The 18,838-nt window shown below is 28.9% G+C and overlaps 2 protein-coding genes across 2 annotated transcripts; one reads left to right on the forward strand and one right to left on the reverse strand.

Annotated features, from left to right (window-relative positions):
- Positions 1-3,137: 3,137 nt before the first annotated feature.
- LOC101500087 (F-box protein CPR1-like) lies at positions 3,138-7,215 on the forward strand. The gene is made up of 3 exons (XM_004514316.2): positions 3,138-3,195; positions 3,265-3,601; positions 6,333-7,215. Exons 1-3 carry the CDS (start codon positions 3,138-3,140, stop codon positions 7,213-7,215), a joined length of 1,278 nt encoding a protein of 425 aa, XP_004514373.2.
- Positions 7,216-11,486: 4,271 nt separating this feature from the next.
- Positions 11,487-12,062, reverse strand: LOC101499467 (probable aspartic proteinase GIP2). The gene has a single exon (XM_027330467.2). The coding sequence runs from the start codon at positions 12,014-12,016 to the stop codon at positions 11,498-11,500; it is 519 nt and encodes a 172-aa protein (XP_027186268.1). The 5' UTR covers positions 12,017-12,062; the 3' UTR covers positions 11,487-11,497.
- Positions 12,063-18,838: the final 6,776 nt, after the last annotated feature.

The following is an 18,838-nucleotide window of genomic DNA, read 5'->3' on the forward strand; positions in this document are numbered from 1 at the left end:
GTTCTTGCAAGTTGGGGGAATTTTATATATGTTATTTATTACTTGTTATTGTGTTGTGTTTATTCCTTATTAGAGCTTTGGTTAAAAGACAGTTTGACTTGCTTGAAGGATGGAGGAAAATATGAATATAAAGATAGTATGCTTGAATGGTACTAATTAACATTTGTGGAAGGGCAAGATGAAATATTTGTTATTTGTGAAGAAAATGCATCTTCCTATTTTTAGTTCTAAAAAGTCGGATGATAAATCTACGGAAGAATATTCTAGAGATATGTGGTTTTGTTAGGCAATATGTAGAAGATAATGTTTATAATCATATTACTAATGAGACAAATGCAAAAACTATGTGGGAGAAGATGCACACTTTGTTTGCTTCTAAATCAAGGAATAATAAATTATTCTTACTGAATAGTGTAACGCCTCGGATTTTTAATTCAAAATGTTACTTAAAAAATAATTATTTCTCTGAAAAGTTTATGAATTTTTTTTTTTTGAACACTTAACATTTATTCATTTTAAATAATTAGTAACAATCACTTTATTTAATATCATTAAGAAAATATTTATTACAAAATTTGAAATGAAGTAAAAACAATTATTCTTAACGAAAGAGAACCACTTCCGTATTTCTAGAATTCTAGTACAGTTTAAAAGTTTGTGACAAAAGATTTAAAAAGAACATAGAAATATTTGATAATTCTGGTTTTACAAAATCGTCTTGAAAAATAAACCCATGTTTTCCCCATGTTCGTCACACGTCAATACTCATTAACTACTCTTGAATCTCCTTGAACTCATTAGTACCTCAAATGTTGTTATAAGGGTCAATTTTTTCCATCATCCACATCAAACCAAAGCTATACATATAGAAGAATAACACAAAACTAGTTAATTGTATATCAAAACATATGCATAATGAATGCTCCTACAACTATATGATCCGGATATAAATCTGTCACTAAGGCACCTTCCACACAGAAAGATCATCCATATCAATGGGGAAAACAAATTTTTCACTAAGGCAACTCCCACGAAGATGCATATGCCATGACATGAAGATATAATATCAAATAGATATATTCCCACACAACCTACTAAGAATCATGTCATATGCATTCAAAATTATATTTTAAAATCACCACCTTTTTCACATATCATTAAGAACACGTATAACATCCATATCATGAGTATCACATATTCATAGACAAATAATCATAAAAATAATGACCTTCACAACATACACAAAAATAGAAACTTGATATCATATAGGCCATAAAATTAACACTTTAACATATATAACAAGAATATTCACACTTCAACTCATATACATGATAAATGTTAAAACATTATCACATATAAGGTAAAATCCCTTACCTTGGTTGTTTTTCTTCCTAGTACACGTTTTAAGCTCCACAAAGATGTTTACAAGGAAATGGAGTCCCAAGCTTTTGCTGGTCCACCAATAACACCTCTATTCAGGCGGCCACGTTTCATGATCTCTATCTTTTTGCATTTTTCCACCAACACTTGATATTGACGTATATCTACGGGTCCCACACACTCCTTAATCCCATACCCGAGTCCACTTTCAAACCTCTCACACATGTACTCTTCATCCATTTGGTTACGAAAGTAGCGAAAGTGTTTTGCTAGGGACTCAAAATGTAACAATTAATTGATAGTATCTTAAATGTACCAACAATTATTACAAAATGTCAAATTAATACACGAGTAGTAAGTTATTAAAAATTCAAATCACGAGTAGTAATTAACAACATCATAATAGTAAATTCATAACGTTATTAAATTATAAATATTAAATTCACAATGGACAGACAATTATTTAAAAGAATTCAAATCACGAGTAGTAAATTCATAACATCAATAAATCAAGAATATTAAATTTATAACATATAGACAAACAAAATTCAAATCATAATTAGTAAATTCGTAACGTCACAATATTAAATTCATAACATTTTTGAATCACAAGTATTAAATTCATAACATACAAACAATTATATAAAAAAATTCAAATCACGAGTAATATATTCATAATTTCGTCAAATCACAATATTAAATTGATAACAAACAAAAATAAAATTCAAATCATGAGTAATAAATTTGTAACGTCATAATATTAACGCATAAAAATTAAAATTATTTTTCATTCGTAGTAATTTAAGGCATATATTCAATCATAAATTTTAAGGAGGTTACACATAATAGGAATTTATGTACTTAATAAAAAAAATAGAAAACCTAACAATTAACATAATTAATGGCACATAATAGCAATTTAAAAAAATCAGAAAAATCCAATAATTTGAGAAACAAACAATTAACAAGCAACGTATAATATATATGTGACAAATTCAGGTTATGTATGGCTTTGTACCTTAGTTTTTAAAGATTCTCTTTTTTTCTTTCTTTAATTTAAAAGCACTTACAAACAATGGACTATTGAAATGCTCTTATTGGTGGGGGACTGTTAGTTCTTTTGTTGTTGTGAAGTCCCAAGCTTTGGATACACGAAGAAAAGGAGGTGTAAAGGTGATGGCGGCTAGGGCTTCGGTATTCTTTTTTGTTTATTATTAGTGAGTATACATAAATTGTGGACTTAGGGAAATTTAAAGTAGAATTTGTTGGTTACATATTACAGGGTCTTAATGAAGAATTGGAGTGATAATATGTCACTCTTTTTGTGCTTTTTTTTTTTTTTGTCAACCTTCATCATAAAAACCAAGTCACAAACACATAATTCAAATTTGTACTCTTTCAAGTGGGTTGGGTCATATCAAGTCTCAAACTCTTAGCCCAATTTCTTCTAGCACTAGAAAGACACATCTACATACAATATATATATATATATATATATATATATATATATATATATATAAACTCCCCATTGATTTAATAATTCTTACTAATAACTTTATAAACTACAATAAGTCGAATAAGGCAAATAATTATCACACGTAATTTAATATTGAATAATATTGATAAGTTCTAATTATTTTTAAATAATAAATTTAGAGGATGTTACAAATAGTTTCATAAGTTTAAAGTATTAGGAGAGAACGTCTATTTTGGACCACTTAGGTGAATTTTAGGGACTCCTTGATCAGATGTTAGGAATGGCTATCAAGTTTGATGACGAGCTCTTAGGATTAATGTTATCTTTGCCAGAGTCTTGTGAGATATTTTGGGTTTCTATAACGAGTTAATCTCCTAACAGTGATGTTTCTTTGGAAACAACTAAAGGTGGTGTTTTGAATGGGGAGATGAGAATGAAGACACATGGTTCTTCATCTCAATCTGAAGTTCTTGTCACTGGAAATAGGGAGAGAAGTCAGAAAAAGGAACTGAAGGGTAATGATGGTGTATCTAAGGTAATTGGTGTTGGTGATGTATGCTTGCAAACCAACATGGTAGTGCAATTGTTGCTTAAAGGAGTCAAACATGCTTCAAATGTTCGCTTCAATTTAATCTATGTGCATATGCTTGATGAAAGTTGTTTTAATAATTATTTTCCTTCTAGAAAGTGGAAACTCAATAAAGATAACTTGGTTGTGGCTAGAGGGGAGATAATTAGTAAACTGTATTGGACAAAAATTTGATACAGTGATGCTTAGAATCAAACCCACTCAATATTATTCTTATATAAATTTGATACAAATTCAATTATTTAAGAATGATGTTTTATGAAGGTATGTCCTAATTGAGTAAAATGACGTTCAATAGCCATAACTCAAAATTTATTTTTTTTCTCTTTTAAAAATTTATATATTTTTATTTATTTTATTACCAAAAAATGAATATGATTTGTTATAAAGTATAGAAAGAAATATGGTCAACAAATAGAAAATGTTAAAATTAATAAAAGTGTTTTTCATCTTAAAATGTTAGAGAATAATTTTAAAAATAAGTGTTTTTCATCTTAAAATGTTAACAAATAACTTTCAGGTAAAATATGCATTTCTTCCATAATAATGAAGAACATGATTTTTTTTATGCCAAATTTTTTTATCTCCTTATAATATTTATTTTTTTAAATTGAGAAAAAGATAATTATTATTTATAATTGTCATACCGATGATCATTTTATTCTAATAATATAGTTTTAATGTATCATTGAATGGATAATAGATTTAGATATGAACATTTTACGTGTAAAATATTTATTTTTCATGTGTTATATTATTCGATATTCAATATAATTTAATATATTAATATATTCATTTTTTTTTTCATTAATAACTTTACATGAAACGATCATCGCGAATTATACATATTGTCCATCTAAGTTATAACATTTTGTTGATCACAAACTACGAAAATATAAAATTATTTTTAACTCATATTTGGAGAAAGAAAAAAGAGGAAGAAAATAATGTCTCAAATGGTAATTGGGTGGTGGTTTAAAATAGTAGATTTATTTGACTACTTATTTTATTTTGAAATAATTTGATTATGTAATTGAATCATAAAATTATTACTATATATAAAATATGAATATCATATTTGGAATGACTTTCTCTTTAGAGAGTTTTCAATATGTTGTTTATTTTTGCAATATTTAATTATTTAATTATTTTGTGCATGAGATCGAATAATATCTTTTTTGTATTTATGATAATGAAAATTCACAAAAGCTAGTGAAAGTAAATATATATAACTATTGCTTTAATAAAAAAATTAGTAAAACTATCATTTTCTTTTATTTACTTAACATCTATTTCTTAATTTTTTTTTTCAAATACTCTAGTTGTTAGATTTGCACATTTTTTATGTAGAGAAATGCTAAATCTAAATTGAAACTGATACCTCTACATATAGATATCTAGAATTATATTTACAGACCATCTTACAAGTAAATATAAAAATATTTATATGTACTCGCAAGATGGTAAAATGATAATTTGGGAAAGTTATAAAATCAATGGTTAATATTATAATCATCCAAAATTGATTATGCATGTGTACATAATATTAACTATTGATTTGATTTTTAATGATTGATATTTATTATTTAATTCTCTAAAATGAGTTGATTATATTATCAAATCAAATATTTGAGATATATTTGAACATATATCGTAAGGTATATTTAAGAGGAAAAAAAAGATGTTAGAATCTTCGAATACATACAAAAAGTTTTAAAAGTTAGAAGAACTTGCGCATAGACTAAATAACACTTGTATCTTAAAACAGATGAAATAGTTTATAGGGTAAACCATTGTTAGATCATCTGAAGTATCTGACGCTGCCGTTTTTGTCCTTGACTCAATAAAAAAATAAAATTAGTTTTTGAATTATAAAAATAGTCTCCGAAAGATATAACTTACTATCACAAAAGTCGCTAAACATACAATTTATTGTCAAAATACCGTTAGAACGTCAAAGATTAAATTGATTGATATTTTCATAATTTTTAGGCTAATGTTAATTTTTTGTTGAGTTAGAGACCAAAAGAACAACATCATAAACTTTCAAGAACTAAAATTGAGGTGTACCCTTGTTTATTTTAAGTACGTTCCTTTTTATAAACATATCATTTATTCCACTTATATTAATAAAAATATGTACTAAATTTAATACTTTAATTTTAAAAATATGTTCTTTGTAGATATAAATTAATAAATTTGCGATTTTCTTTCTCTCAATTCTATTTTTTCTTAAATAGTAAAATGCGAATTTTTTTTTTGTTTACATATAAAATGAAATATTTATTCGAGGGAGTAGTATACAATTTCTAATAGAATTTAAAAGATAAAACTGTTTGGCATAAAGAATTCATTCTCTCTCAAACCTCCTCTATCCTTTTTTCATCCATCAACCGATTACACGGTACACACTCTAACATTCATCCATTGCTTCAATCAATTGTTAATGCTCTTTGCAATCAATTTATTTCAACATCAGGTGCTTTTTATTACTTGATTTATATATCTTTTTCTTGCGATACTTACTATAGGTTTAACTATTGCTTGAATCGTTGCAAGCAAAACTTCGTTGTCTCATTTGGAGATGGAGAAATTTGTTGCTGCAACAAATATAAAGGTTAGCAACCATATACCCGATGATCTTGTCTTCTTTATTTTGTCTAAATTGTCTATAAAATCTTTGTACCGATTTGGATGTATACGCAAAGCTTGGACTCTCTTGTTGGAAAACCCTAAATTTATGATAATGTATCGCAACTATTTCCTTTATAATAACCATTCCTATTACGATGGTGCTTCTATCCTCCTAAATCATTGTCTAGTTCCTTTGACGGGTGAACCGGGTGAACTACTCCACTCTACATTGTATTTACTTTCTGGTGACAGGTTTGAAAATAGGGTCAAATTAGATTGGCCACCTCCATTTCACGAGGATAACAGTTGTATTCATATTTTGAGTTCTGTTTGTGTTAACGGGACTCTTTGTCTCACACAAGGGAGAGTCCATGCAAAATGTGTATTTTGGAACCCTGCTACAGATGAATTCAAGGTCATTCCACCTAGTCTTTTTGACTATGTACCTTATCATGACACTATGGTGACCTATCATGGTTTTGGTTATGACCATGTTAGAGATGACTATAAAGTGATTCGACGATTAGATTTCTTTCTTGATTGTTACGCAGATGTGCCATGGGACGAACATGTAGGTTTTCCCCCGATGTGGGAGATATATAGTCTAAGAAGTAACTCTTGGAGGAAACTTGATGTTGACATTCCTTTTTGTCTTTTGGATCATGAAGTGTACATGGATGGATTTTGTCATTGGTCGGGTAAAGATGATTACCATAGTCTTAGTAAGGTTGGGCCGTGTTTGGTATCATTTGACTTGTGCAATGAAGTGTTCCTTACAACACCTTTTCCCTCAGACATGGTTGACCATTATAATATCTTGCGCATGGTGTTGTTAAATGGATCCATTGCTTTCATAATATATGATGAATCGACTACTTTTCACATAAGAATAGTGGGTGAACTCGGTGTGAAAGAATCGTGGACTAATGTCTTCATTGTCAAGCCCTTACCTTGCGTTCAACATCTTATTGGAGTAGGAGAGAAAGGCGGTATATTCTTGAGAAAAAATGATGATGAACTAGTATGGTATGATATAAGTACTCAGACGATTGAGGAGCTTGGTGTTAAAGTAAGCCGAGGTTATTGTAACACTGTAGTTTATAAGGACAACCTTCTCTCAATTGTAGGTTTATGACTTTGTTCAGTAGGAAATAATAACGAAAAAAATGATTGAAGTCATATTCAAATTGGTTTTATGTTGTATACAAATTGGTTTGCCAAGTATATGGAACTCGGAACTATCTAATAATATCAATTTCACTTTATCAATTTTATTTTGTAGTTTACTCTTTCTATTTACAAACTCATCTAGTTTGAATTTCAATTGAAACAACCATATTTTCCCTTTGCTTAATGGACTCTAATTTAATATGGAAATACCTAGTTTTGGGAAACATGATATTTTAGCAAGCAACATATCTCTCTTTGACCTCATCATGAATGCCATACTTTGTGCTATATCATTTAAAAAATCAACTATCGATATATGATGCATTATTATTTTGTTTTCTTAAATAAATCACTTATTGGATTTAGAACACATATATCATTCATCTTCCCTAAAGTTTTACTTTTAATGTTGTTATTTCAAATATACACTTATAGTTTACGAGTTCTTCTTGTTTAATTATACTCTTGTTGACTTCTAAACTATGTTTTGGCTACAATGCTTAACATTTGAGGTTACAATTTTTCTTTATCCTTCCCTTATAATCCATATCATCATGTTGTTTAATGTCATCCTTTTGTATAAGTTTTAAATATCTAGTCAAATAGAGGTGGACTAGTCTCCATGTATCAACTTTTACTAAATTATTATCATAAAAAGCTGTTACTCTCAATAGAAGTTTCATATATTTTCTTCTAGTTCTTTACATGACTATTGGTAGTTTGATTTTTTTTTTTTTTTTGCAAGTTGTTAGCACTTTTTAAATAAATGCATTTGATAATTTTCAACATTAATCCTAGTTCATTGCTATTGTGCTTTCACTCCTTAATCCTTTACAAAGATAAGCAGTAAGCTAAAAGGGATTGGATGTGATACACAAGCCATTAAACTTTGTGGTTATAATGCAAACCTATACTATAATAATAGAGCTCAAACGTATCTTGATTTTTCATTTAGTGTTTCATTTTTTTGCTAGTTTTCTCTTAGAGTGCCTTTTAAATATTTTGATTTGATTTCTCTATTCATCATGTTCTGTATGAGTTAGAGACATATTGTACAAAGCCATAGTTCTTGTGTAAAAGGTGACTTTGGTCTTTAAATACAATGATGTTTAGAATCAAATCAACTCAATATTATTCTTATATAAATTTGATACAAATTCAATTATTTAAGAATGATGTTTTATGAAGGTATGTCCTAATTGAGTAAAATGACGTTCATTAGCCATAACTCAAAATATTTTTTTTTCTCTTTTAAAAATTTATATATTTTTATTTATTTTATTACCAAAAAATGAATATGAATTGTTATAAAGTATAGAAAGAAATATGGTCAACAAATAGAAAATGTTAAAATTAATAAAAGTGTTTTTCATCTTAAAATGTTAAAATAACTTTCAGGTAAAATACGCAATTCTTCCATAATAATGAAGAAAATGATTTTTTGATGCCAAATTTTTTTATCTCCTTATAATATTTATTTTATAAAATTGAGAAAAAGATAATTATTATTTATAGTTGTGATACTGATGATCATTTTATTCTAATAATATAGTTTTAATGTATCATTGAATCGATAATAGATTTAGATATGAATATTTTACGTGTAAAATATTTATTTTTCATGTGTTACATTATTCGATATTCAATATAATTTAATATATTAATATATTCATTTTTTTTTCAATATTAATTTTACATGAAACGATCATTGCGAATTATACATATTGTCCATCTAAGTCATAACATTTTGTTGATCACAAACTATGAAAATATAAAATTCTTTTTAACTAATATTTGGAGAAATAGAAAAAAGGAAGAAAATAATGTCTCAAATGGTAATTGGGTGGTGGTTTAAAATAGTAGATTTATTTGACTACTTTTTTATTTTGAAATAATTTGATTATGTAATTGAATCATAAAATTATTACTATATATAAAATATCAATATCATATTTTGAATGACTTTCTCTTTCGAGAGTTTTCAATATGTATTTGTTTATTTTTGTAATATTTAATTATTTAATTATTTTGTACATGAGATCGAATAATATCTTTTTTGTATTTATGATAATAAAAATTCACAAAAGCTAGTGAAAGTAAATATGTACAACTATTGCTTTATTAAAAAATTAGTAAAATTATCAGTTTCTTTTATTTATTTAACATCTCTTCCTTAATTTTTTTTTCAAATAATTTAGTTGTTAGATTTGCACATTTTTTATGTAGAGAAATGCTAAATCCAAATTGAAACTCATACCTTTACATATAGATATCTGGAATTATATTTAAGGACCATCTTACAAGTAAATATAAAAATATTTATATGTACTAGCAAGATGGTAAAATGATAATTTGGGAAAGTTATAAAATCAATAGTTAATATTATAATCATCCAAAATTGATTATGCATGTGTACATAATATTAACTATTGATTTCATCTTTAATGATTGATATTTATTATTTAATTCTCTAAAATGAGTTGATTATATTATCAAATCAAATATTTGAGATATATTTGGACATATATAGTGAGGTATATTTAAGAGGAAAAAAAAAGATATTAGAATCTTTGAATACATACAAAAAGTTTTAAAAGTTAGAAGAACTTGCGCATAGACTAAATAACACTTGTATTTTAAAACATATGAAATAGTTTATAGGGTAAACCATTGTTAGATCATCTGAAGTAATAGACAATTATATATTGATTGTATAGTTGGATACAACAATTTTCATTCTTCAATTTATAAAATATCTCCACTATGCTCTTTTGAGAATTAAAAAAAGGAGAAAAAGAGTGATGGATATTCATTAGAAGATGTAGGAAAAATATACTTCATGTACACTTAATACAAAATTCTTTTAAGATACTTCAACATGTCAATTCATGTGTACAACAACATCCTCTGTTTTTATATAATTTACCAAGAATGTGAAAGCATATTTTCATAGAGGTATAGCTAAAGAGATGCTAGTGAGTAGTTTCTACAACTACAAGGAAGCAATTGATAAACATTTATGTATCTTATCACAACAGCCACACAAATACACATCACTACATAATCCCCAGTGCTTTTAATATTGGATATAGTTTATTTTTATCTTTATATATCCAATAATTTCCTTTTTGATGGTGGAGGTTATTACTTCTACTAATTGACATTTTGTTTTGATTTACGATATTGATGAATAAGTAATGTAGACATTAGACGAACGAAGTGGTTGATAGTGAATCAAACATCGTAGATATTCAGACTATAATACTTGAAGGTAAGTAGTAGTTAAACATGTCAATGGTATCCCTCATGGACACTTCGTAAATTTTGGCACAACTATTTGAAGACATGGCTTAATCAAGCAACAAGGAAGGTAAGACATTGTAATTCGGTTTATTTTTACGCACTCTTAAAACTCTTTTTAGTAATTATTTAAGGTTAGTCCAGTGTATTGACCGTGGATTAGTATTGATGGTTACTTTTTCGTTGATATGTTATGGATGTTGCATTCTAAAGCTTATTAGAGAAAAGCTATTACAATCTTCCACAATCTTATAGTTGGGACATATAGGCCTATTGTTCATGAACAAAGCTTGAAAGTCAGAACTGATAAAGGATTTTCTCTTGAAGAGTTGAAGGTAAAATGGCTCTATGCATGTATCTCTTGCATGTAACTTTTGAGATGCAATTAATTATGTGAAGTAATAGAATCTATACTTGATGTTGCTATAAGATATAAACTAACATTGCTATGATTTTGGGTTGATTTGTTGGGGAAATCTTATTGTTTTAGCTTTTGCTTGATTCCACTGTGTTAGACATCTTATTAGTAAATATTAGAGTTATGACCGTTCTTTTTACGCGATTAGAATAAATGAAGTTATTGCAAAAAAGAGGGTATGCGGTTATTGATTAGAAATTGGGAGGGAGAGGTCAAGCTCTCTAATTCTTGGAAAGGAGAGACCAAGACTCTCAAATATATTGGGAGGAAACCATTTGTAATCACAAACCAATGTATCTCTATTATTGTTTCTGGTGTATTTCTTGTAACATCTCTGGTCCTCTATTTCTAAAACAGAATTTTCTGTATTTCAGTGTAATAAATTTGTTGTCTGTCTTCTAAATTTATCAATATAGGCACCAGTTTTTGAGGACATGATTTTGGGTATTCATGTTTCACACGCAAGCAAGGATTGAAGCACTTGAGTGGGGTTTGAGAATCATAGGTTGTTAGGAGAATTTTCTCTCTATTAGGATCTTTGTGACTCTGGCTTAATTGTTTTCACATTAATGAAATATTCCATGGAAGGACCACCTTGAACAGAAACTACACCTGTTGAAACAGGATTAACAATTAATGGTGTTGATTGAACAAATTTATAGAGTTCTTGAAAAGGGTCTTTTCCAATTGATCCAACAAGCAAGTTAGTGAATCCTTGTTTATTTGAAGATGGTAAGCAAAGAGAAAACATGGGTGGAAGTTTATTTTTCAATGCAAGTTGTGTTGGTAGTGAAATATTTGATCTTGCAAGACCAATGATTCCTTTGGTGATTTTTGGTAATCCATTAAGTGGTGAATCATTAGCAGGATATATGTTGTTTGTGCAACCTGGTTTGAAAGGACCATTGCAGCCAATACATGCAACATCAGGACATATTTTTGAGCCACATTCAATAGGAATGTAGGATGATGAATTGTAGTGAGTTTCACAATCATACCAAAAATTTTCACCGGCTAGATCAATGGCTAGATTGAAGATTTGTGACATGCAGCAAACTTCACTGATGATGCATTATCATGAACAGCAGCATGGACTAAAGAAGACAATATGAAGTCGTCGTCGTCGTCGTCGTCGTCGTCGTCGTCGTCGTCGTCGTCGTCGTCGTCGTCGTCATCATCATCAGCATCATCATCATCATCATCATCATCATTACTACTACTACTACTATTATTATTATACTACTATTACTATTATTATTATTATTATTATTATTATTATTATTATTATTATTATTATTATTATTATTATTATTATTATTATTATTATTTTGATGCAAGCATTACATAACATATATCATAGTGGCAAAATTATGTTGTTGCCACAATTATTGGAAGGATTACAATCGATGATGAAAGTAGATTCAGTTTGATCCAAGAAAACTTTTATTTCTAAGCGATGCGAATTTCTCCTTGCATCGAGCACACAAGAAAGTTGTGGTATTGCATGAATTGCTCCAATTATCGTACGGTTAATTTGGGATCTCGTATAAATTTTTTTTTGGATGAGGAAAAATGTTGGCTCTTGCAAAGATAGGTGATATTTCATGCTTATTTTTTATTGTCAATGCAAGTGATAAATATCCTAATGGGTTATGCGCCATGGATGAGCATGTGCCATGTTTATCCCATTCATAGCTCTAAAATTTATAATCATCTCCGTTTAAATTTGTCCATTCTACTATAAGATGAGTCCTCAAATGCCCAACAATTGAATTCTAAAAACATAAAATTGAAATAAAATTATTTGTTGAATATACAACACTAATAAATAAATTGCAACAACAGTTAAAAATATAAATATGAAACTCACATTATTTAGTTTAATTTGGGAGCACAAAGATGGTTGAGATACACTATGATTGGAAGGCCATAACCCATGAATGGTGAATTTGATGGGTATACTGGACTTGCATGGCAACTTTATCTTTGAAAATGGTTGTCTACAATAGGTTTTAAATTAATTGATTGGATTAAATTTTCTTTTGGACGTCGGCACTTGATTTTAAATTAAGTGAAACCATACTCAGATAGATAGAGGTTGAGTTTATTTGGTTTGATTTTAAATTAATTGATTGGATTAAATTTTTGTGTTTATTAAATCATTAGTTTAAGTTTTATATATTTGAACGTAACTCACAATTTACATATTGAAATTTAGATCAAAAGGTGTATGTATTATGTTATTTAACTCTTTTTTTTTTTTTTTTGTATTTTTTCATTTATATTATTATTGTTTTTTAAAATAGTTGGCAACTTTGGACACCCCTTGTCCCAACAAAAATCCACCACTGTATGCGATGAAACGCTCTTCAAACACACTACAAAAAGAGCTACAAAGAATGATGATAATAAAATTTCACATCTCACTCATAATAAAATAACTATTCGTGCATTTCTCTCTCCAGAATATGGTTAGTGATACATCAACTCTTTATGTGAGTATTCAATGATGTAATTGCCCCAAGTCTCCAATTGATCCAAGTAGCACTGTCAATCACAAGATATGGGGTTTGAATTGTGATCCTTTTAAAATTTGGCTTCCTATGCTTAATTTAACAGAATGTCCATAACGTTCTGGATATGTTAGATGTAAATAAATAAAAAATTAGTTTATAATGAAGTTCAATTTGTGTGCAAATTATTAAAGATAAGGAATAGAAAGATCACACACAAAAAGTATATTAGTTCACCCAACTCGGGCTAGTCCAAACCTTGCAACCTTGAGATTTTAATTATGTGCTTCAGAACCAAAATGTTATCCTTCATACTTTTTCTCTTGATCACACCTTGATCAATTACAATATGCACCTTTCAATCTAGAAAAGATCTTTGCGACTCTGGTTTATCACTTGTATTATGTTATTTCCACCATTGTAGAGCTTCAAGCTCACCACTTTAATCCAATAATATACCATTATTCCCTTACTTTGATTTTACGGGTTCTATCATAAGTTAAGATCTTGATGCTGAACAATTGAAGATTTTTGACATGCAGCAAACCTCACTGATGATGCATTATCATGAACAACAACATGGACTAAAGAAGACAATATGAAGTCCTGCTTCTCGGCGTGTGTAGTGTTTGCCTCAAGCTGATCAACTCTGTAACCTTCGCAGCAGAATAATTTCCAAATCGTCTCATCAACTCTGTAACATTGATTTTACTATACATAAAATGAATTCTAGTGTGATGCTTAGTTTTCCATTGAATGCAAGGAGTTTCAAAAGTTAGACTGATCTTGATGTTGTTTGCTTCTTTGGGCTTTTAGCTATACTTTTTTGGGCTTGAGTATTGTTTTGAGTAGTCTTGACATGTGTTTCTCTTAAGGTATGGACTATGGAAAAAGATTCATTTTACTTCTGCCCATAAATGAAATAACTAGAATGATCTTGATAATAAACTAAAGTGATATTCGTTTTTCCAGACGTCTGTTTCTAATAAACCATAATGATCTTCGTTTTTCAGACTGGTGTTTTTTAATAAACCAGAATTATCTTCGATTTTCATATTGTTGTTTTTTAATAAACCAGAATAATATTCGTTTTTCCATAATGATCTTGTCATTAATTTCCAATTTAGTTAAGACATTACTTGTTTTAATTTAAAACATGGTGTGATAATTGATTCTCTTGAATTATTGACATATGATATTTTCTTTTTGAGATTCTTTCATTATTGAGTAAATACTTATGAACTTTTATGATGCGAATGGTTTCTTGCTTGTTCACTTATGCAATTCATGTTTCTTAAATAAAACTCAAATGAAATCATTAGTAGATCACCGCTCATAAAACTTAATCATTTATTTCACAAGGTTTGTTGTAATTAAAATATATATCAAAGAGGTTTTTACCTCAACAATGATCACCAAAAATTGCATATATTTCACTTCTTAACAAGATATTAATTGTTCCATCTCTCTTAAATTTCCACTCATGTGCATTTATAAAAAATACCAATGAAGTACACTTTCGAATACAATATATCGTACAGAAATATAATTCCAAAATTATATTTTTAATGTATAATTATATTTACACATTTTAACTACAGAGAAAACATTAATTTTAAATCCCAGTTGAAATCTAAAATTGTGTATATAGATTATAACCTAAGAAATAGAAATAGTATACTATGATACTAGTATATAACAAATGATTCATTTCATTCACCTCCTATTGACTTCATTTCATTCAAAGAAATCATATTCTTCTCTTTAATTCACTGATCAATCGATTATTACTATTACACCTCTTCTCTCTCTCTCTCTCTCTCTCTCTCTCTCTCTCTCTCTCTCTCTCTCTCTCTCTCTCTCTCTCTCTCTCTATTAAAATGCATCTACAATTTTGTTTCATTAGCGAGGAAACGTTGATCCATTATTGTCATCTATTTTTATCATTGGCCAAATCATTAACCTCGTCAATACTCATTGTTTTATTCACTACTTTATCTTCATCGGGTGCTATTATAAAATTTTATTACTTGATTTAGTTGTACCAATTTTAATATTTTCTCATGTGATACTTGTTGGGTATTGGGCTCCCTTTCTATATGGAGAAAAGTCCAAATACTGTAGCTCATGTGTCTCACTTATTAAAGAGAAGAGGGGTATTATTAGGGTTGAAAAAGATAGAGACTATTTTGAAAAAAAAAAGTAGCAACCAAAAGAGAAAAGAGAAGAGTAAACCCTAATCCACATTTTGTTAAATCAGTAGAAAAACATCGATTGCGAATTCGTTAATCATTGGATAGAGCTGATATTTGGACAACTGATTTGCAAAATTTAGCTCTTCGTTTTCAATGGCCGGATCTGTGAAAAGACGTCTAGAGAATGAGGAACTGGGCTCGCACATAAGTAGGTTTTTTGGGTGTTTTTCTTCCTCTTGCTTTTCATTTGTAGGCTTTAGCGCTTTGCTATTTTGGCTGGTTGTAGGCTGGTTGTAGACTCTCTTATACCCTTATTTGATTATAGTGAAGCTATTTCTTTGGTCTAGATGACCCATTATTTTTACCCTTGCATTGAGGGGGTTTCCACACTAAAATATCGGTGTTTTTTACGGTCTTTTATTTTAATTAATTTATTGCCATATATATTTGTTGTTGCTCCTCACGAGTTCTTGCAAGTTGGGTGAATTGTATACCCGCTGCGTATTACTTGTTGTTGTGTTTATGTGTTTATTCCCTATCAGAGCTTTGGTTAAAAGACTATTTGACTTGCGTGAAGGATGGAGACAAATATGAATATAAAGATGGTATGCTTGTTGGTACTAATTACCATATGTGGAAGGGAAAGATGAAATATTTGTTATTTGTGAAGAAAATGCATCTTCGCATTTTTAGTTCTAAAATGTCGGATGATAAATCTACGGAAGAATGAGATTTTTTTTTCGATAGGCCAAAGAGAGTGGAGAAAGTCAAAATTGGTTGGATGCAACGTAACACCCAAAATTTTATAATAAATTTTTTTTTAGTGAATTAGCTTTTAGATAATTAATTTGATTTTAAAACTATTTTAGAATATATGTGGATAAATCTTGTGACTAACTTTCATTATATGGAAGTTTTCTATGATACGTTAATTTTGTATACATTTGACTAAATAAGTGATATAAATAAAAAATATTATATTTTATTATTTTATATATTTTTCTATAAATAATAGTATTGTAGTGTAAATATTTTAAAGAATAAGATTTTAGGTGACTCTACATGTATATGTGTGTTTGCAATTAATGTGATATTTTCTGGTATGTTTGACCGATGTTAAGTGTACACATAATTATATTTAATTATTTATAAACATATTTTATTTTAATTATTTATTTTACAAATAATTATCTTGATATATTAGTAATTTTAATATTGATTTTCTTTATTTTAAATAGTTGCACATATTTATTTTTAATTATTAAGTAATATAAATTGTTGATGTCATTTTTATTTATTTTATCATTTCGACTATTCTATAAAGATGATGTATTTTTATGTGATTATTTTGAAAGATGATATAGTAATAATCATAGTTATTATTTTGAATATGAGAGTTTTGGTAAAAAATTATATTTATCTATGTTTAGGATAGATTATATTATGTTAAAATGTGTAATTTGGAGAAAAGTTTCTAGCAAAATAAACTATTTATTTATTAGGGCTTTTAGAAATAAAAAAAAAAATATATATATATATATATATGATTCACACCCCATTTTCTACTTCTGCATATTAATTTGGGCTATTACTGGTTGGACATTTTCTTTTCTACACCTGCGAGTTGTTCATCACACTCCCATTTCTGCTTCATGACTCCCTTTTGTTGGGCCTTATAGACTATTTTACTCCTGCACCTGTACATTTGTCATCTACACCCCTTAATCTTCAATTAAACACATACAGCAGTGCACCGTGAACAGCACACATAACACCCTCTTCCTCTCAAATTCGTCCCATCAATTCCTTGCCATTTTGAAATGATCACAACCTCTATCTCACATAAATCGGCCACTGAATCCATTTTTCGCATCAATTTTATCAATCGTGACTTCGTTCAATCAGAAACATCTGCGTTTCTTTCCTTGGGCGAGTTGTTTTTGGACGATTTCGATCACCACATTTGTCGTCTCAAAAAATTGACATCGTTTTTGGTTTCCTCTCGTCAAAACCTTCAAGAAGCACTAATCATTTGTATTTTTCAGTGAAGTTGACGTTTGACCATTCCGGCGCTCCGACGAGTCGGTGAGACTTTTTCTGCACTTTTTTCTCATCGTTTTGATTCCAATTTTGTTCCTAAAATTATTACTAATTATTTAATATTTATTTTTATGCTCCGCATAATTTATCAGTCACGTCTCAACGATTTTGTGAACTCGTCGTTTATTCGGATTCACTCGCTGTACATTGTCGATCTGCAGTTGCTGATGAAAATTTCCATTGATTTTTGTATTTGAGAAAGCGTCTAAATAAGGTAAGAAGTGAGAGATCATTTGAATTCATGAGTATATTGTGAGATGAACGGGAAAACTGTATTTCCCAACAATTCATCTGGGGCTCGCTACGTACAACAGTAGTCCTTTGAGAGATAAATTAATTAATGTGAAAATATTGGGATTTTGAGATTAAAATGTAAAATAGAAATGTTTATAAGATGTTGATTGATTTAATTTTGAATAATTGTGTGGTATTTGATATTGTTGTGATGTTGGATGTTGAATGAAATTTTGTGTATAGGTTTGATTAGACAAATTTATGTGATGTGATAGTAAAAGTTGGATGCATTGTATAACATATGTTTATGTGATGATAATGATGATGTATGATTGATGATAGTGATGTTATGAAATTGTGATGAGCTTCTATGATGATCATGATTATGTATGATTAATGGTGTTATAAAATTGTGATGAGATTATTGAAGTACCCCATGGTTGATGAGATAGTGATGATTCCTAAAAATGATGCTCTTAATGGAGTAGTCTAAGCTAACGAGGGGAGAAAATAAATATTGAGAATTCGTGAAGTGGAGATTATTTTGTCATCATATAGGTAGGGCCTGACAAGCCTAGTGATTCCGGAGAAGTACAACTGAATGAGCCTGATCGTGGCGATCTGTTGTTGAGCCTTAAGGCAAGATTGTTAGACCTTGGAGGTATTCGGGTGGGGAATTCCTAGGTGACTTACAGGTAGCACTCCAAATGTCGGGAGCTACCATGCAACACACGTTTACCTCGACTGTCGCGTATATGTGTCTCGGGTCGAGTTGATGGGATCTATGAGGACATGGCCAATATTATTTTTCTTATACATATTAGATAC

Source organism: Cicer arietinum, chromosome 6 (genome assembly GCF_000331145.2).
Source record: "Cicer arietinum cultivar CDC Frontier isolate Library 1 chromosome 6, Cicar.CDCFrontier_v2.0, whole genome shotgun sequence".
Lineage (NCBI taxonomy): Eukaryota > Viridiplantae > Streptophyta > Magnoliopsida > Fabales > Fabaceae > Cicer > Cicer arietinum.